Raw genomic sequence first — 15208 nt, forward strand, 5'->3', positions numbered from 1 at the left:
GAGGCTGCAAGTCTTTCAAGGTTGGGCAGCCACCTCCCGTTTCAACTCTTATCACTCGGGAAGAGATTTCAATGGGAAGCTAGTCTCCATCATGGTCACTAGAAAGGGGTCTGAAAGAATACAGCCCAAGCTATGGGCAGTTTTTATGTCAAGGTTAATGGGGTTTTGAATGTTTTAAATTTCCTTTCTTTCTGCTTGTCTTTATTTTATTCATTATAAACATGACTTTCTTTTGTAATTAAGAATTACACTTACAAAAATAAGCCACCGAAACTACAAAAAGATTATTTCACTGGCAATTTTGCAGAATGCTTTGTTTTCTCACGCTGAAGGAAACGTACAAGCTAATCTTAAATACCACATTAAGCATTTTTCTACTCAGAAACCTTCAGTTGGGCCTCATTCTCTACCACGTTGAGTCTTACTTCTTCGCTCGAATCTCAGAGCCCTCCGACATCTGACCTTATCTTATCACTCAGCTTTATTTCTCATCTCTCCTCCCCACACCCTCTGCTCTGGCCACTCACCTCGCTGTCCGAGAATGGTGCCACACTTGTTACTCTATCCACACCTTGACTCATGTGCTGTCTCCAGCCGAAGCCAGGTCCTATATATCCTTCAGTTCCCAGAAAACACCACCTCCTTCACGAAGCCTCCCTTGACTCCTCCTCACCTTTTTCTGTGAGTTCCTTTGAAATTTAGAATTGGTACCACTCAATTTACCACTTAATTAAGTGTTTCGTACTTTGCTAATATAAATCTTCTCTCTCCCAGTATAAGCATCTTCTTTTTATATTCCTTCACAGTGCCTAGCATGGGGTTGAAGACATAGTAGTTGCATTTACTTCTCAACTAATTCCCACGTTTTATGGCCTGTTACTTTGAGTAGGAGGTATTTTCATGGATGAGGTCCATTTGAGGGCCAAGATGTTCCTCCCAGCTAAAAGGAGAATGTGAATTCAAATAAAGGAAGAAGGAGAAATACATTGTAGCAAAACCATACCTGAAAAATACCCAAATGAGGGCCGTCTCAATGTGCTGCTAAAAACTACACTTCGGTGTTCAAATTTTTTAAATCCAGCAATTTTCTGGCCACACACGACTTCTTTCCTTACCGCCCATCACACAAAACTCCAGAGAACACTATACACGCCTGTCCTCAAAATATGAAAATGGGTGGTCACCACCCATGCAAACCAACAGTGATCTCCATAGCACTCAAAGGTCTAATCTGCATTGTAAGAAACACCTAGCAAGTGTCAGAAGACAGGTCATGTTTGCCAGTTCAGTAGCTTGCAGCTCTAAGTTTCACCCAGAGGCCATTCCATAGTGGGATGGATAGTAATTGCGAAGCAAGTTCTAAACTCCCACGTGCCTCTCCTTCAGAGAGCAGACCCAGATCATAAGATGCACTCAGCTCAGCCCTCCATCACGTGACACGTGGCAAAAAAAAAAAAAATGGGTTTTGTGCACATCCGTCTGAATTCGGTGTCCCAGCCTGGGGGAGGCAGGAGGCATTCCGGTTGAGAAAGTTTCCTGGGTCTTGGAAATGAGCCGTCAGGCAAGAGTTGGAAAATGACTTTGTCTTTTCTGTCCCTGACTACTTTAGTTCCTTTGCTCTTCTGATCATCTCTGTTCGCTATCACCTTACCATTTCAGACTCAACGTTGTTAGGTCCCCGTTTAAAAATCTAATCATTCTCCCATTCCTGAGGAAAGGCATCCCACTTTATAACCCTTGACTCTCCATTTTCCAGGAGGTCTGACCAGAATCATTAAAATGTTACTAAGTCCGCCTCTGAACTTTTGAGAGAGCCGAGCCTGGGCAAGGCTCTCTCTCTACTTCAGTATGAATGATGCCAGAAGCACAAGTTGGGGATCTTTGGAAAATGTTAAGCACAAAAATAATATTCCAGGAAATAGTGATTTGAAATAACTTTGTTTAGTTAACATGAGTTTATTAGGGCTTTCTCATCACAGTACCAACAGAGAACTTAAAGTCTATACATGTATCACGTGGTCTGGGTTTGTTTGTTTGATTGGTTGGTTTGTTTATGTTTTAGGCTTTGATTTTGAAAGAGAGCTAATTTTCTCCCCCCACAAAGGAATAGCGATGGGCTATTGCGTCCACTTCCACGTGACACTTTAACTTAGGAACATATAGGGGAAGAAATGCAAATTGTAATTACTGTTCAAAATTACAAGAGGAAAAGACATAGTTTCAAAATTAACTTTAAATCAAAATAATTTAATTATTATTGTTTGAGAATCTTTACATATTGTTAAATATTTACCATTCAAGCTTTACTGTCTGAAAAAGAAATTGCACTGTATTTTCTTAAGAGTAGGTCAGTTTCAACTGGCTATTTACGAGACTATCATAAGTGATACAGCCTTCAGAAAAAAATCAAGAGTCCAGTATAGAAACTGAGCCACCTCTCTGTTCATATCTTTGAAACAGGTGAAAATCCAGTAGGATTTTTCACTGGGGTTTTTGGTTTTGGTTTCAACAGTGGGTAGTTAATGTTCGACAGTTAGTTAATTTTAAAAATGGCTGAACATGAATTAATGCCTAACTGCAAAAAGCCAACTCTTACATGGCGCTTACTATGTTCCTGGCACTGTTCTAAGTGCTATAAACACATCTTAACTCATTTAATCCACACAGAACCACCAACAGGTGGACACTGTTATGCACAGATGAGAAAATCTGAGACAGAGATGTCGCACAATAACTACATGAAAGAGCCAGGACTCACTCTCAGGAAGCTGGGCTCTGAGTCGTAAATATCACACTTTAGTGCCAGAATAAGTTACTGCAACTTCTCCCACCCAAAGATCCTCTTCCCCAGATATTATGACGGTTTTCACGGCAAAGGATAGGTGCAAATGGCTGAGTACACGAGAAGACACGAATAAAGACACAAAAAGTTCAAGTGATTTGCCTAAAATTACTCAATGAAGTAAGCAGGAAAAGATCCAGTAGCACATTCATAGGTATTATAATTCTCTCCATCTTGGCTTTAGTTTTCAACTGACAAAACACCCACTTCCACCCACTGCAATTTCTGGACTCTTAAGCATTATTACCAACTAGAAGTAGAGTTGACGGAACCAGGACCCAGCGAAGGATGTTCTTTGAACACAGGTGCACAATTCCACATGTAACAGGCACGGTCTAATTGGCCAAGCTTGCTTTCTTTCCCCTCTTTGGTGCTACTAGAAGCTTAAGGTATAATGAATGAGTGAGAGAAGGATAAAGATGGCTTAACACCCCATCCAATAAAGTCTCTTTACCAACTCCTCCTAACTCCCCACTGCCTGGGGCAAGAATTCTCCACCCACTACTGTGAGTTGTTTGTGTTGAGCAGTTTGTGGAAGGAATTCTGTCTCTTGCTCACTGACATTGTCCTTGCCTCTGACAATCTAAGGCATCGGAATTAAAATTTGCCCACATTTCCTTTTCTGAGAAGGGAGAGCCTATTTCATGTTCTGAAATGACCTAATGGTTTCATCTTTGACATTTCGGAATAATTTTCAAGGGTTTCTGTTAAATTCCAGAATCAAAAGGGGAAAAGGAGAACAACCAATTCATTGTGTCCTTTTCTTTTCCTGTGCCTTTATCTGAGAGTGGTCTGTTTTCTGGAAATGCGGGGAGAAACAACAATTATTTGTTGGAAGGCTGGATCCAGACACTAAATTACAAAGCATGATTTACAATATTGGAGGAGAAAGATCTGCCCACCTGTAGATTTGATCTTCTTTAAAGAAGACAGACGAGTAGGGGACTTTTTTAGAGTTTAGTTTGTCTTGTGTTGCACCCCTTAATTCGAAGCTATTCAGTGTATTTTCCTGAATCAAGAGCCTAAAAATGGACATGCCGCAGCTGTCAGCGAGAACGATGAAGAAGATCAATACGAACTGCCACAGCGGGGGAGATTGGGGGAACATTAATTTAGCATTGTGTGTCTGTGAAAGATTGCACATGCAGGAGAGTTTAATGTTAGCATTAGGAGACAGCCCAGGTGGGTGCTGCGGGGGGAACCTGTGGTCTTGTTTGTTGCAGAGTGTATCACCTAGCAAATTATACTAACAGCAGGACCTAAATCCTTCAAGGCCGGGTTTCTCATAAGCCATTTATGCTGTTTTCGTCATTTCTTTGGTGGGTAGAAGTGTGGCAAAGTATAAAAATTATTGAACGCCTGGATAATTTTTATTGCATCTGCAAGGATGTGTTGAGATATTTTGACACTGCTTGAATCATGATTTGTCTTGTGCCTAGATTTGTACTGACTCCTTTATAGCAGACTGACAAGTAGGGGACTTTTAAAAAGATTAGTCTGTCTTATGTCACACCCAATAATTCAGAATATTAAACTGAGGTCTAACTTACGCAGTCAACGCATATCTAAATTTCCTTTTCATCATCAAGTATATGATTAACACCAGGAACAATTTTCCTCACCCACCCCCAAAGTAGTTCAAATTACACCTAGCGAGAAGTTTAGAAGCACTGATAGTTTCTCCTGCTTACATATGTAGCTTTTAACATGAGCTGTTTATTGGTCATCGAATTGCTTAAGGGTCAGAAATGCATTCTTCTCATAATGTTCTACAAGATGGACCCATAAATGTACATTCTCATTATAATGTTCTACAAAACAGACTCATTAACTTTTCTATTATTTCTAAATTGATACACCCAGTCCATCAAAACCTCACTAGGGAAAGGGCGTATTGAGCACACAAGGCAGGTTGCTCCACTGTTAACTGATGGAAGGGTCACTGCATCTGGCTTGTCTTTTTTCCTTCTGCCTAGCAAAGATGACCTACCTGCTAGACCACTGATACTCAGACACCTTTCCTTTTTGGTAGAGTTCTAGTGAGGAGGATCTAGCGGAACCAAAATTATCTACCAAGAATTCCGTGGTTAAGTGTGATTCCAGACTTCCAGCAATTGACCAAACATCAGTCAAGCAGAAACACAAAAGCACCATGACCAAAAGAAAACCAGAGAAAGGGAGCCCCAGCAAACCCTCTCCAGGTGAGCGCTGGTTTACTAAGATCCACAAATTCTAAAATGCCGGTACTAAAGGCAATGACGACAGTCGAATGGGTGATGCGGGTTATTATACCCAGTGTTTTCCAAGTGGCTAATTCAGGTTTTGGAGGTCTGATGACTTGACACAAATGGTAAAATTCACTTTGAGATAGAATATCAGGAGTGAATTATGCAGAGTAAGTGTCTCCACTGCCAGCATTTTCTGCCCAGTCATTGGCTTTGTGTGGCTCTGGCCTAGAATTTTGCCGCCTTTTCATCTTTTTCACCCTTCTGGGGGGATAAAGGCATTTGGCCCCAGGTATCAAGTTTTATGACTCAGGCAAGGGCATGAAGAAGAGCTTTCACAAGCATCTGAATGGCATAATTTAGAGCCAAGAAAGAAAGTAATAAAGTCCTCCACTTCTGGGGTTGTCCTCTCTGGGAGAAAAGGGGGCTTGATAAATCCTCCCTTTTGTGCAATTTGGTAAATAATTCACTCTTTAGCTGCCTTTGAAGCCAAGACCAGTTCTCTGCTTGAGGCAGAAGTGATTTAATAGTATCCAGAAAGGGGATAAATTCAACTGAAAGTTTACAGTCCCTCGGGCTCATCCCCATCAAAGCCAACTTCTGTAGGACAAACTCAATTCTTCTGGGAACTGACGTTGAAGTTGGAGTAACTGGGCAGAAAGGTCTGCTTTCTGCTTGCCGTGGAATGGAAATGATCCAAATTAACTGCCAAAGAATTCCTGAATAGCATGCAATTCACTTACATCCAAATCACAACGACTTTCTAATCCTAAATAGCTCCTGTCATGCAACCAGCCGTCCAGTTCAGTCTTAATGCATTTTTAGAAAACGGCAATTCTCTATTAGCCTCCCACATTTGATTGCTTTAATGAATTAAAAAACAAATTGACTTCTGAAATGAAGTCCTTTCAGGCAAAGCCCAACTCTCTTTCCTTATTTAATCGGGGGAGAGAAAGTATTGTCATAGTTAATTTCTCATTTTGAAGATTTTTAGTAGGAATCAGATTTTTAATTCAGCTGTTTAAGAATGAAATAGGGCAGATAAGATCATTCCCCAAATATTTCAAAATACATGTTGTAATTTATTGAATCGAGGATGTTTTTAATAGAAAAATTGAATTTAAGTTTAAATAATGCAACTCCATTCACTTGATATAATTTTTAGCCTTCTTTCTAAAACTGGGTAGCTGTTCACATGGTGTTTTGTCGTCTGTGGAGAAAAATTATTAGAATGAACATTTTAGGCCCACTTAATGATTTTTAGCTTGTCTATTTAATACAGATGTAAGTTCTCCATATGGAACTTACAACACTGACAAAAAGGATGACTTAATTCACTTTACCTTCCGTAAGATGACAAATTGGAAGAGTTACTAGATTGGAAAACACCAAGGTTTAGGCGAGAGAGCAAGTTGGCAGGAAGATCTCTATTTCATCAAACGAGGAAGATCACTTGTATTGAAAGCCTTTAAAACCCATCAGCTTTCTCATCACATTATGGCCCCAAACCTGTCCCAGACCCATGTAGCCGTGAGCAGAACCGTGGCCTGGCTGTCCAGCAAGTGTAGCAATCCTGGTGATTGACGTCAGTTGCCATAGAAGCCAAGTCTATTGTGAGGCAAACTGGGCTGGTCGTGAAGTCGGCTAAAAGCAAAGCCTTGGTGTACTAAGATCCATTTGACTGACATGTGTAGAATCATCCTCAGAGTTCCTTGATTAGCATAGCAAAATGAGAGCCAAGAGACATGGTGAGTCTCTTCAGGAGAAGTCCAGTTGACTGGTGGTGACAACTGAAAAAATTCAGATAAATACCCTGCTATTATAGAAAAAGACGATTTGGGACCTGAATTATCTGGACACGCTGACCCAATTCACCAGGTAAATTTATGGTTTCCTGCTTTTTTCACCTCTGTAGAGAAACATTTTCCAAAAGCGTTTTGGGAGCAATCCAAAGTTGGTAGTGAGTCCCCAAACTTCTTTCCCTCTCAGACCTCAGATTCTGTGTAAAACCGAAGGATCGAACACAGTGAAATCCCTTTGCAACATCTGCCCGATTGGTTAACCTTCCATACAGTGTTACGCCAGACTTTTACTGAATAAATCAACATAGCTGGGGAAAGCGGCTTGACTTACATGCAAGTCTACGTAACAATAATCCATGTCATAAAAGAGTTTCTCCTTATATGTGAACTGCCATCTAGAACTCCTAAAAATGACTATTTACGATATAGGAACCATCAGTGCCTTCTACATGTAGATTAATAACCGAAAAGGCATTGGATTTTCTTTGTTCTTCACACCCTATGAGGAGGAATCCAGGCGTTTTAAATGAAGGTCATACATTCCGTGGAACTGTTTCTAAATGAGTTGGCTTGTGCTTACCCCTGCTCTCTCTCCATGCAGTGGGGTGTGCGGATTTGGGGCGTGCAAGAGCGTTGACGTCAGAATGCTTGCTTTAGCACCTGGGCCTCATTTCTTATTTGCTATGTACCTTTGGACAAGTAACTTCTCTGTGCCTCAGTTTCCTCATCTGTAAAATGGGGGTGGAGGGGATCAAAACAGATCCTACCTGCTACGATTGCTGTGGAAATTCAATGATAAAAACACACGTTCAGTGATTAGAAGAGCGCCCGCCATCACAAGCCCTTGATACATCATAGCATCATGAACCTAGCACATGAGAGCTGCATTTATTAGGGAGAATGAACTAGAAAACTGTTTTGTCTTAATGTTGTCCCCCTCCCCCTAGTCTTTGTTTCCTTTGCCAAAAAAATCAGTTATATTTTTTAAATCCTAACATAAATGCAGGCACAGATGCTTTTACTATACCCTGAATTTCCAAACCAAAACACCAAATGGAAAAAAAATAATAATAATAATCAGAAAGCATTTACCAAGCCAGAGATTTGCTTTATCACCAAAAAGACATGGAAAATCCAAGCAGAGTCAAGACCCGACTGGGTCTGATGTGCAACTGATGCAGAAATCCTATTTCGTGATTAAGGTGAACGCTGATACAGGGTGAGAAATAAGCCTAGCAGAGTAATGTATTCTTATTTCAGAATTCTGGATGTGATGATCAGTGAGAAGCAGAGCAGTCCGCAAGCCCAACAAGTACAGGGGGACAGGGCAGTACAGGGAGCCATGGTGGCCGCCAACCCTCCTGGACTCCTTCCTGTTTCCCAGACCCCGCCCAGCCCCAGCCCCAGCCAGAGCTGGGAAGGAGCCACCTCTCCTTTCCCAGGACACGTGGAGGCATCCAAAGGCCTCTGTGCTGTGGGGTTCTGGCTCTGGGGTCCTAAAGCGTACTCTACCCGGTGCCAGGCATGTGGGGAGAGAGGGTGCCCCCTCCTGCCCTCTCCTCTCACCTAAAGGTCGGGCATAGCCTCCTAGTTATATGCCAGGAAAATGGATCTGGATGGAGTCCTGTTAGCCTGCTTCCAAAATCTTGCCCTTTAAAACAAAGCCAAGCATTCCGAAATTATCCCCACTTATTATCGAGTCCAACGTTAGTCATTACCACACTCGGATTTGTAAGAGCAGCAAAACCAATTCAGCCTAATAGTGGCTTATCGTGAAGACATGTTCTTATATAACCGAGGAAAAGCAGTGAATTCAGCTCTATAAAGATAAACATCTAAAATAACTGTGGTCTCTTTTGAATTGGGAAACATTTATTTGAAGAGCATCTTGGAAGAGAAATTTGAAGCAAATCCCAAATCTTCATAACTCACCTTGCATGTAAATTCTGATGAAGATTTTCTCTGAAAGGCCAAGATTAATAGGTTTCCAGGCAAGTCCTCTGGTGTCCAACAACTTTCCAAGCCATCTGCCCAAGTTAGAAAACAACCAACATAAGTAAATGCTCCCAGTCTATACAGATAACCATAATCCTCGGTTCCTCTATGATAATGCTTCCAAGACAGGGGTTCAGAGATGTCACAGAGCCCAGAATTTGAAGTCCTGACTCAGAATCCTCATCTACTACTTTATAGCCCTATAAATGTGAACTGGCAACTTCTCCAAACTCAGTTTCCTCATCAGCAAAATGGAGTTCTTACCTGCCTCACCAGGTAGACAGGAGGACTAAAATCCTGGGTCTAGACGAGGCCTTAGGTAAAGGTTAATCCCCAGTCCTCCCTCTGTTTGCGAAGCCTGTTCCCAACACCATATGCTGCTCTCAGGTTAGCATCTTTATAAGAGTTTGAGATGTAAGAAAGGTTATAACTTGATTATAAAATAGTTTAACTATTTGATTAGCAGTCAAATTTATCCAGTGTCTGTGGAACGCTAGCTAATACATTCGATTGCCCCCACACTGCCAGGGTGCATGACACTGGGGTGCATGGGTTTTCTCACTTGTCAGTAACCCGCAGAGCACTGCAGCATTCATTTACTGCATGCTTACCTGCCAGCCACTGCATGGGTCCCGAAAATACAGAAATAAAACACAGAGGTCCTGCCCTCCAGGGGCCCATGGCCTAGTAGAAGGGCAGGACGCCAGTAAGGTCTCAGAGCTTTGGGAGGGGTGAACAGGGTGAAAATCCCGAAGGACAGGGAGTTTAGCCAGGGGCAGAAGGCAAGAAAGACAAGCCCAGCAGGATGTGCTAAGTGTGCAAAGACGTAGAGGAGTGAGAGACTGACAGAGAGACGCTGAAGGGCTACAAATCGTCTCGGACCTTGTGTCTCCGGGTGTCCCCAGACTGTAAGCAGAGGTGTCACCTGAGAGCTTGTTAGAAAAATGGAACCTCACGTCCCAACCCGGACTTCCTGAATCAGAACCCGCCTTTACCAAGAGCTCTGCACAAACCTGCCTTTAACAAGTTTGAGAAGCTCTGGTTTAGGGTCAGGCTACAAATCAGGAGGTGTAGAGTGTAAAGTAGACACCGTACAGGCAGGCAAGGACCAGGTCCTCAAGGGCCTTGAACGTTATGCTGAAGAGGATGGAGCATCAGCCAGGCACGGGGGGCTAAGCAGGAAGTGATGCACTTAGATCGGCATTTTATTTATTTAAAAAAAATTTTTTTCAATTACAGTTGACATTCATATATACATATATTGGTTTCAGATGTGATTAGACATTTGTATAACTTACGAAGCGATCCCCCCGATACGTCTCGTACCCACCTGAAGATAGATCAGTATTTTAAAAGATGGCTCTGGCTGGAGCACAAAAAAGGGGACCGGCTGGGAGGGGGACGGCGTCAGACACAGGCCAACAGGCCACATAAGAAGTAGTTGCCATGGACCCGGAGAGAAGTGAGGAGGGCTTGACCTGGAGCAAAAGCAGACTAGATAAAGAGGGCCTGGGCTTGAGGGATGCTGAAGGATGAAAGCCTGGTGGGACCTGGGGACTGTTGGGTGTGGGGATAAGGAAAAAGGAGGAATTAAAGAGAACTCGGAGTTCTGGCCCAGAAAACTAGGCCAATGGCGGTTGCCTTTGCCAAGGCTGAAAAAGTGAGAAGAGGTGGGCTCCATTCCGTGGGTGTTGCCTTTGAGGGGCGGGCAAAGGGGCAGGAGGAAATGGCAGGAAGCACCCAGGCACCCAGGCACCCAGGTCTGAGGCCCCCGGCTGCCAGTAGGAATCCAAGGGCCTGCAGGGAGCAAGAGGCGGCCGAAACGAAGAGTGTCTCCCCTGCGAGGGTGGATGGAGTACGAAGAGATATGATAAGAAGAGTTAAGGGAAGAATGAGAGAAGACAACTACAGAGAAATGATTCAAGAAGTAGGAGCCACCGCAGGAGCGGAGGGAGGCATCTGGAAAGGAAGGAGTGGATAAAAGCGTCAGATCCTACAGAGGACTGGAGTAAATAAGGACTGAGACCCCTCCGTTACAGGCACAGGTGTTCCTCGGAAATGTTGCTGATTCAGTTGCAGACCTTCGGAAGAAAGCGATTATCGCAACAAAACGAGTGGGAATGTTTCTGCAGGTAGAGAGTCCCACCTCCCACCTGGGAAGTACAATAGAGCGGATCCCGTCGTACAGCGAGATACGCTTTTAGTGGTTTTCAACTGGATGGTCAAAAACGATGGCCTTTTAGAGTTGGAACTGATTTTCGCTGCAGCATTTCCTAAACTTCTCTGATGATAAGAATCACCAGGAAGGTGCTTAATTAAAATATTCATGCCTGGTTTCCAGTTCCCGATCCAGAGCACCAGAATCACCACTCCGGGACCTGCAAAACTGCTTTTAACACGCGCTACAGGTGATTCTCGTCACAGAGGTTTGGGCCCTATCTCAGAGCCTTGCTTCTCAGGCTTTAAAGTTCATGAGAGACACCCAGGGACCTTGATAAACCACAGATTCTGATTTGGTAGGTTTGGGCGGGCTGGGTTTCTGAGTTTCTCAGAAGCTCCCAGGTGATGTCTGTGCTGCTGATCCAAGGACCACTCCTTGGAGGAGCAAGGCTAGAGAGAACACCTATCTCATTTTGCGGATGAGGAAACAGGTTTTGGGAAGATAAGCAGTTGATCCAAGGTGACCCAGCTGGTTAGTGGCAGAGCGGAGAGATTTGTCACACATGAGGGGGGTCTCTCTGATCGTGACTTCTCCGTCAGGCGCCCATATTCTGCCTCCAGCAGGGTTGGCAGGTTGAGTGCGAGGTTAGTGAACAAATCATTAACTTCACTTGGACACCTCCCTCGTCCACCTGCTTTCTCAACCCTTGGTCCCTTTCCCTTCCCATAATCCCACCAGGATCTCTCTGCTTCTTTCGCTTTTCTCAAGCTTCCCGTCTGCAGCAGAAAGGCCAGACTAAGGCATGACCACCACCTCCAGCCGGGTGCAGCTGGAGGACTGGGGCGGGGGAAGCCTTACCGAAGTGAGACCCCGCCGGCCGCCATATGCTGCTGCCGGCACAGCTAATTAGACGGGCCGTGGGAGCGGAGAAGGGACCGAGAGCTTCCACATGGGAACTTAGTGGGGAGATAACTTTCCTGCATCTGTCAAGGACTCCAGAGACTGTTGGCTGGAAAAGGGTGTGATGGCTGATGCCATTTCCCTGGTTAACTCTTCAGTGACCTTGAGATCCACATACTAGGTGCCTCCTGCCCCATGACACCTGGAGACGCCACCCCCGAAGAACAGGTTTTGAGTTTCGATCCCTTCGCAGACTTTTTCATGTCCTTCCCCACTGTGAGTGCTGCTTCCTTACTGCTCTTTTTCTTTTGTGCAGGTGACAGCAGCGAGCACCCCCTGTTCTGTGTTGAATATTCCCCTTACTGCTCCGTCTTTGCTTTCTCTCCCGTCCTGCAGCCCAATACCAGTTACTGCTGCCTCGTCCTGCCACTAGTGCCACCTGCCTCCCCAGTGGCCCAGGACCGTCCCACCCAGCTCCCTCCAGTTCACTTTCCCTCCTTCGCGAGCCCCACTTCCTCCTCCCCGGGCCCAGGGCCCCAGTCTCCAGCAGCCCTGTGCTATTTCCCAGTCTCCTGCCCCACCCCGGCAGAGACCCCTGTGCTGTGCCTGCCTGGCCCCAGACGGCCCAGTAGAATTTACCTCATGTGGTAAGTCGCCCTCGGCAAGGCACACAGCACCGTAGAGTCAGGGAGAGGGGGACATCAGGCTCCCAGAAGGCAGGCGGATGGGAGGGGGCCCAGAGGGCAATGCCATGACCAACCAACACCGGGCGGTGTGGCGTGCAGGGGAGCAGGAAGATGAGACAGCTGCCGCCACGTCACTCAACTCGCTTCTAGCGCCGAGGAGTGAGCTACCAATAAAATCCCATCCTCTCTCGAGAGACTCATTTGATTTCTTCACTCCTGTGTCTGGCACACTCTGGAACGTCACCACCAGAAACCGATCAGGCTCTCGCGTGGGCCGTGTGAATGCACGCGCCCCCAGGCGGCCCCGAGAGGGGGCGCAGGGGCAGGGCCTGGGGAAAGAAAGCACGGGCTGGAACGGCCAGCCCGTTCAGAACCACACTGAGCAGGGACAAATTGAGGGCTCAGTCGCTGTTTACATTCCCTTTCCTGCCTACTTATTAGGTGCTACATTTCCCCAAATCAAAAAATCCCACCTCCTGGGGTCCAAAATAAAACATCTTTATGGTACGTCATTAAGCTTTAATTAAGATCCCCTCTGGGTATGCGAGACAACACACACTTCCAGCACTCTCGCATGGGGAGATAGACGGGCCTGTTATGTGTGACGGTACAGAAAGCCGCCCGTTACACCAAGGCAGCACCAGTGCTGGTGATTAAGCTGTAATTCTTCCCACGATCTAAATTATAGGAAGCAATAAAAATTTAAGGCGTCTCTCAGACAGAATCTTAGCACCTGCTGGGTACCAGGCGTCCGAGTCAAGGTAGTGAGGGGCAGGGGGAAAGGGTCAGGAACGGCATTTTTCATTCTTTGTGTCTATCGAGAACTACATCTGTGTAGGACAAGTGATGTGAGGGACCGAACAGTTATCAGCGGCATGGAATTAATACGTACTATTAAATGGACTTTCATAGTCGTCGAGAGCGTGTATAAATATGAGATTCCTGCCTTTATTAACTTTCCTGGCCAAATTAAGAACTATTCAGTCAAATAATTACAGTGTTCCAGCATTATCAAATAAACTGAGGCATCGCCTTGCTCAGATGCTAGAACAAAGTATGGGTTTCGGGATGTCCAAAGCAAACCACGGTCTTCCCAAGATTCACTAACAAACTTTAGGATGGTGAGTTGCCTGGTAACAAATCTCCTGAACACAATGCCCTCCCTTCTCTGTAAGGTGAAGGGCCCGTCCTGCCACCTGCAGAGGGAGTGATACTTCATCTTCCAGGGTAAATACGACTTGGTCTTCCTGCAGATTACTATATGTCGCATGCCACCGTGAGGGCAATCCTAGAAAAGCCCCAAACGTCTGCCATTTGTTCACTTTTGGGAATGTGTCCTGAGGTGATCAGGAACTGGAGTCCCGGTACACACAAACTGTGCAGTCTAAGTCACCCCATTATGACTGCAATCGCAGGTGGAGGAAGGGGGGCTCTTTCACAAGAGTCAGCTTTCCGTAGAACCTAAAAGGTTTCACGGGGAAGAAGTCAACGATACAGCCAAATTAGATTATAATCTTTAAGGTCATGACCAAAGCGTCTTACGCATCTTCGTGAACCCTCAAACTATGGCATATCCAAGACACACAGCTATTTGTTGAGCAAATTATAATAGAAAGAGAGTTGCTATTTACCTTTCGGACTTTGTAAAAGCATAGAGGGTGTCGGGAATGAAGGCTGCCGAAGAAGTTATTCTCAACCTGTGACGCTTGCATAACAATAAGTTCCTGGTCAAGTCCAGTTATCTCATGGGAGTGGCTTCAGCCTTCCAATTTTTAGTAGTATTTTTATCATGATTTATAGTAGAAGTGGCAGCTACTACTTTTAGCAGTTAGTATGTGCCAGACACCAAGTTAGACCATCTATCTGCATGCATTATTGCTAAACTTTACACTAACTCAACAAGATAGGAATATTCCCATTTTACAGTCGCCGATACTGATGTTCAAATTGCCAAAGGTAAGAAGATCCCGCCTGCACTACCAGCGGTGGCTCCTTCATTGCCAAACAATCTCTAGTCATTCAGCTTAATTAGTTTGCTGAAAGCTTGATTAGAGCAGGCATGGTCATGGAAAGCATTTTGGTAATCATTTAAGAGATCCGATGCTTTGAAGAAAGCACTTTTCTGAATAACAAAACAGCCTGCTACCTTCGGCCATCTTGGGTGTTTTGCACAAGAAAAAAAAAAAATTGTCCTACTTTTAAAATTTCCCATAGTTTTAGCTGGAGTATTACTAGGCGAGTATTATTTTTCTGCAGGAGAAAGCGAGGCGACACACGGGCCGGCTAAGACAGGGTCCTCGTTTAAGGAGCTTACAGTCCCGCTGGGGAGAAAAGACACATACATTAGGCAATTGCAGAAGATTTCCATGCTAAAGGTCGTAAGAACCATGTCAATTCTGGCCATAGTGAAGTCAGAGCAGACAAGGGGCACCTAATACAGAAAACAGACCTGGAAGGACCTACTGGCTGGCAGACCCTCTGAGAGGGAGGATCACTCCCCCTGAGTGTGTACAGGGTATGGATGGGGTGGGGAGTGGGGGCACTGTGGGCCTTGTGACTGTTCTGATGCCTGGGGTGTGAAGGACATTGGAATATTC

The 15208-nt window shown here is 44.9% G+C and overlaps 1 protein-coding gene across 1 annotated transcript in view; it reads left to right on the forward strand.

The window, feature by feature from the left end:
* The window catches only part of MARCH10 (membrane associated ring-CH-type finger 10), a 76751-nt gene that overhangs the window by 30472 nt on the left and 31071 nt on the right, over positions 1-15208 (forward strand). Inside the window, exon 4 of the mRNA XM_006912330.2 lies at positions 4875-5043. Coding sequence (XP_006912392.1) covers positions 4875-5043 — 169 coding nt within the window. The remainder of the gene's footprint in view (positions 1-4874; positions 5044-15208) is intronic.

This window comes from Pteropus alecto, unplaced genomic scaffold (genome assembly GCF_000325575.1).
Source record: "Pteropus alecto unplaced genomic scaffold, ASM32557v1 scaffold134, whole genome shotgun sequence".
In the NCBI taxonomy this organism is placed as follows: Eukaryota; Metazoa; Chordata; class Mammalia; order Chiroptera; family Pteropodidae; genus Pteropus; species Pteropus alecto.